The sequence below is a fragment of the Chrysochloris asiatica genome, unplaced genomic scaffold, assembly GCF_000296735.1.
Source record: "Chrysochloris asiatica unplaced genomic scaffold, ChrAsi1.0 scaffold00091, whole genome shotgun sequence".
Taxonomy (NCBI): Eukaryota; Metazoa; Chordata; class Mammalia; order Afrosoricida; family Chrysochloridae; genus Chrysochloris; species Chrysochloris asiatica.
This window is the reverse complement of record NW_006408609.1, coordinates 2,416,471-2,422,470: the sequence shown is the minus strand read 5'-3', so window position 1 is coordinate 2,422,470 and position 6,000 is coordinate 2,416,471. Positions and strand designations below refer to the sequence as shown.

The 6,000-nt window shown below is 36.8% G+C and overlaps 1 protein-coding gene across 3 annotated transcripts in view; it reads right to left on the bottom strand.

The window, feature by feature from the left end:
- ROBO1 (roundabout, axon guidance receptor, homolog 1 (Drosophila)) overlaps nucleotides 1–6,000 on the bottom strand; it is a 1,434,915-nt gene that overhangs the window by 85,057 nt on the left and 1,343,858 nt on the right. For all 3 annotated transcript variants that reach the window (XM_006866438.1, XM_006866439.1, XM_006866440.1), the window contains exon 18: nucleotides 3,281–3,478. In XM_006866438.1, the coding sequence (XP_006866500.1) occupies nucleotides 3,281–3,478 (198 nt within the window). The remainder of the gene's footprint in view (nucleotides 1–3,280; nucleotides 3,479–6,000) is intronic.

Here is a 6,000-nt window from a genome sequence, read left to right as displayed (position 1 = left end):
AAAAAAAAAAAAAAAGAAATCTGTAATAGAAATGAACTACAATACTAATTAATAACCATATACCAGAAAGCTGCCAAAAATCTAAATTTACATCAGGAGTAGGACCTCTGGGGCTGCAAAGAGAAACTCCAGCAACCTGAACAACTGCCACTTCCTACCTACCACTTTATCTCTGAACACACTTCAGAGAACAAAACCCTCAACACCGTGTACCCGGCCTTCATTTGCAGTGTGGCAGTCCTCACCTTAAGAATTCTATTGTGGTTTTTTTTTTTCACTCAGCTTTTTCACAGAGCCAATGTAATTTGGTTACATTTAAAAATTCAGAGCCATAGTAACAAGTCTTTATTAAATAAATAATGTGTACATTGGAAACTAAAGCTATTCAAGCAAGAATGGATTGCCTGAACATTAATTTATAATCACAAGGACACAGGAAAATGTGAAAGGGCCTTGTCATTACTTCTAGCTAACTGCTTACCCTAGTTTGAGGATGTGAAAAAGAGGTCAGTCTAAATGAAAATTTCATAGCTAGCACACCAAAAAACAACTTAATTCTCACAGCTTCCAACAATACAATCAACTTTCTGTGTATCAGGGGTGTCAGTGGAATAGGGGTTGTATGTTGAAGGGGGTGTTGATTGTTCTCATAGATGTCAGGGCTACAGCTAAATATAAGGGGAAATGTTAAAAAACACTATTACCCCATGTGACCATTTGGCTTGATATGTTATAGGCCAATACAGTCTTTCACATTTATTTCATTAAAATATTTCACTTCCTTAATTCATAAAATTAACAGCATTGATTTTGGCACAGGAAATTTATTCTAAGATCTCAATAATGCATTTTTTTAAATTGCATAGAAACAGAATTATGAAAAAATGCCGACAAGGCAAAGTGAGGAAAGCAGAATCAAATGCTCATTGAATTACATTTGTAATTATGTTCTATGATTTCTGCTTAAACACAAGCTAGTTGAAAGGACAATGATATTAGTTTAATAGGTTTTGCAGAAAGAGCAGATAGGCATTTGCCAGCATGCTTAAAGTGCATTAGTAAAGGGAATGGGACATTTCAGAAAGGAGGAAGGGTTTCCTGTCACATATAAAGATTTCAAGAAAATGTAGAGTATTCAACTGAGACAACAACACAGTTATAATACGTCATTAAAATAAGCAATACAGGATTCCACTGACAGGCTATTTATAAAACAAAATTGATGATGGAGGCCTTTGATTGGAAAATTCAAGAGACTCCACATCTACATGTTAATTAGTCATCTTCCCTTATTTCAAAACCCAATATACTTTCCACACCCTTTTCAACTCCACAATACACAGGTAACCCACAAACCGTATCACTGCACTGTTTTTGTTTTTGTTTTGGTCAGACGTTTTCTATAGTAACACACACCTAGCCTTGTTCTACCTTGTATTCGTAATGTGTACCAGCTATCTTTATAATAACCTCAAGCCCTCACTTTCTATTTCACAGGCAAGGACACTGACAATTTGCTTCATCTCTAGATAGGGTGAACATCTTTTAACACACATATATTTAAGGATAATGATGTTAAGGCAAATGTACGCACATGAGAAGATTATTGATAAGCCACAGGCAGGAGGCACATTAATTTATTTTTACAGAATTAGTGATGAATTTGTGTTGACTCTTTCTTGCCAAGACTCCTTGTCTGACAAGGAGTGTACCCTATTTTAGACTGTATTTTCAGTCTGTTCCAATTAATGTATAGTGACACTAAACAGAACATCACATTGGAAAAAAATTTTGTTAGCAGTGAAAATTTTGATGTTGCCATAACACTGATCAGAGAAATGACCAGGCCAAGGCTTATTATAAATGCACACTAAGGAGTTATGTGAACAATTTAAAAACGGAACAGTCCTCTTTCCATTTCCTTTGCAGCTAAGCAACAACGTTTTGTTAAACTGACCTACAGGTACTTTAACTAGGGTGACTCTTTAAGTTGTGATCTAAACCAGAACAATTTTGAGAGCAAAAAGAACATTATGAATAATTTTGCTGGACTACAGGCATAAACAGGACAGCCTACCTCCTGAAAGCTAGGAATTATTGTCATTCTAGCTATAAACCCAACATTGATGGAAATATTTAGGTGGAAAACAAAATTAAATGATGATCTGTCTGGCAGTGTTAACAGTATCCTCAGGGGACAAATATGTATAAATTTTATATCTATATATGTATCTATCACCAATTCACAGAATCTGAGGATTCCTGCAATGCTGTCTATGAAACACCTCGGTATTCTGTTCATCCTTAACATTTTAGCTAACAGCAGTCAGGCAAACTTTCTCTTGTCAACCTGCAAACATGTTTGTAATGGACTCACGATCACTGATTAGCAGCCATGTCTATTCAAGCCTGTAACTTTAAGCATACCAACATAAGCACACTCAACCTCTTCTCTCTGACACCACTCAGTCATGCAGGAATTCTTTGATAAATAAATCAAATAGCAATATTTTCTCTTTTGCTTCACAAAAGACAACAACACTCCCTTGAAAACTGTGAGAGATTGCTCAAATCCTGTATTTGTAAATCCTGTGACTTGGAGATTAAAACCTTTCCTCCAGAATATAAAGCAATGAAATAATTTCCAAAGAGAAAAGGACAAGGGTGTAATGACTCAGTCGAGACCTACTGGATTAAATTATGTGTAGAATAAACTATATATTTATACACATATAAATATGTTTCCAACATATTTATATACATTTATTGTTGTTAAGTGCTTTTGAGTCAGTTTTGACTCACAGTGGCCCTGTATTGGGTTGCTGAGGCTTTAAATCTTTGCAGTCGCAAAATGTCTCATCTTTCGTCTGGGGAGCAGCTGGTGGGCTCAAACTGAGCACCTTGTAGTTCACAGTCCAGTGCTAATTATATGGAGCCACCGCACTCCCATTTAAACATATATGTGTGTGTGTGTGTGTGTGTATGTGTGTGCTTTCATAAATATACTAAAATACATTTATATTTTTATATTTGTATGCTTATTTATATATACATATACACACAAATATAAATAATAGTTCAAATATATTTTAAAGAAACTATGTCTATTTATAATATTGCTACTGGAGTATAGCTAATTACTACCAAAAAAAAAGTACATTAGAAAGTATACATTAGAAAGTATTTATAAAATGATTTGATATAAGACATGTATAAAACTGAATCATTCATTGTCACTTATGAAAACCAAAAGCTACGTAAACATATGGAAAATGAATACCTTTTCTTATACCCGCGTAAGTACTAGTAAGTCCATTCCTCTTCTTCCGGTGTCGATAAAGCCAGATACTAAAGACCATGAGAATGATCCAACAGGCTGCCCCTATACCTGCTATGAATGCTGGCTGCTTCACAACATCTGATATCTGTTGAGCAAGGCTGACTTGATCCTCAGGTGACACGGGATTTCCATGAGAATCTGAAAAGTTATTTTATGGTTAATTTGAGTTCAAGACTTCATTTAATAATGTAAGCACACTTATATGATCCAAAGTCACTGTCATGATTTTGTTAACTTTTGGACAATGATTTGTTTTTCATTCTTCAACACCCATGATTTTTAATTAAATAGCACATAAGATTGTTAGCAAAAGTGTAAAATTATTCTCATTCTCTTTATTTTAATTCAAAACCAATATAACTTAGTGACAGTATAAGCAGTGGACTGCTAAATACAAGGTCGGTGGTTCAAGCCCACTATCCACTCTGTGGAAACCCTATCCAGTATTGTTAGCAGTCAGAATCTACTGGAAGGCACTTAACAACAACAACAACATACTTAAAAGCAAAAAACAATAGCATATGATTTCTGTTTTTACTCCAGAAAACTCTACTGGTTACTTCTCTAAGTTTCATGGGGTAGTGCTAAGATAAACATGAAAACAGCACTGAAAAATGAAATACTTTTTATGTAAATTCACAAAAAAATACGGAGTACCTAATAAGTATTTCGGAGTCCTGGTGTAGCACTGTGGGTTAATGCACCAGACTGCAAAGCTGTTTGAACTGCAAGGTCAGCAGTTCAAGCTCACCAGCTGCTCCTCGAAAACCCTATACAGGGTGGCTATGGGATGGAATCAACTCGACGGCACTTAACCACAAAAACAATAAGGACTTAAGGAGCTCTGCTAGGGTAGTGGATTATGAGCTGAGCTACTAACTGAAAGGTCAACAGTTTGAATCTATCAGCTGCTCCGTAGGAGAAAGAAGAAGCTTTAGTGAAGATTAACAGCCTCAGAAACCCTACACAGGGTTGCTATGAGTTGGAACCAACTCCATGGCACATAACCACCACCAATAAGTACTTGGAGCCCTGATGTGGCACTGTAAGCACTGGTGCACAAGGTTGGTTTGAACCACAAGGTCGGTGGTTTAAACTCACCAGCCACTCCTCGGAAACCCTTTGAAGGGTTGCTATGGGTCAAAACTGATTCTACAACACTTAAAAACAACAATAAGTAGTTGGGAGTCCTGGTGTAGGACTTTATGATAAACACTGGACTACTAACTGCTAGGTCTGAGGTTCAAACCCACTAGTCATTCCTCAGAAACACTTTACAGGGTCAGTATGAGTGGGAAACAACTTGACAGCACTTAACAAAAACAATATGTGTTTAAGGAGCCCTGGTAATGCAGTGGGCGAAACATTGGGCTGCTAACCTCAAGGTCTGTGGTTCAAACCCACTAGCTGCTCCATGGGAGAAAGATAAGACTATCTGCTCCTGTATAAATTTAAAGTCTCAAAAACTCAAGGGGAACAGATAGATGCTTTTCTATAGGGTCGCTATGATTATCAATCGACTTAGTGACAGTGGGCTTGTTTTTGGTTTAATAGATACTTAAGGAGCTCTGGTGACTCAAAGACAGTGGACTGAGTTAAAAAGGTATTTGGAGTCCCTGACTAATACAAATGGCTAATGTACATGGCTGCTAACTAAAAAGGTACTAGGTTGCTAACAAAAGGCTGGAGGTTCAAGGTACCTCTACTCACAGGTAGCTTGGAAGTAAGGTCTGGTGATCTACTTCCAAAAAAGTAGCCAATGAAAACGATATAGAACACAGTTTTATTCTGACACACATTGTCACCTTCAAATCCACAGTAACTAGTTTTAATAAGCATTTACAGGTAAGATAGAAACTTTTAATATTTTATATTCTACAGTAACCCTCAAATATGTGCTCAAAATAAAAGAAGAAAATACTATTGACTCTATAAGGTGCATATGGAACCTTGGTGTGGTGCTGTAGGATAAGCACTGGACTGCAAGGTCAATTTGAACCACAAGGTTGGCAGTTCAAACTCACCAATCACTCCTTGGAAACCCTATTCCTGGTCGCTATTAGTCGGAACCAACTCAACAGCACTAAACAACAACAAGGTAGATATTGAAAAATATATATGCATACATGTATGAGTATATACTTGTCTATGTCCCCCTCCCTAAGTACCTTATTTGAATCTACACTCAAAATGGCTTATAAAATTCAGAATCATTAATGACGAAAAATTTAGAAATGTTAACACTGAAAGAATGTGAAAAAGGTTTCTTTTTAAATAATAACCATATAGAAGAAGAAGAGGAAAAAAATAAGAGTAATCTGATACAATTTGATGAACTTGACTTACACCTATGAATACAGTAGCTCAAAAGAGGGAACAAATCTTTACAGCAAGGATCATTCCCACCCCCCCCTCAATACACAGGGTAGACAGGGATGGGTGACTTGGACATTGGCTACCCAAAATGGGGAGGGGGCTACAAAGGCAAGAAGTGACTGGCTTACAAGCTTTCAAGAGGGAGCCTAGATCCATAGGGCGTGGAGGAAGGTAGAATCTCCACTGAGCAGTATCCAATCTGTCTGCGCGGGGCTGATGAAAGGAGATGGGAATAGGACTCTTGTGATACAATAATGAAAATTGCGATCAGGACTGACTGTGAG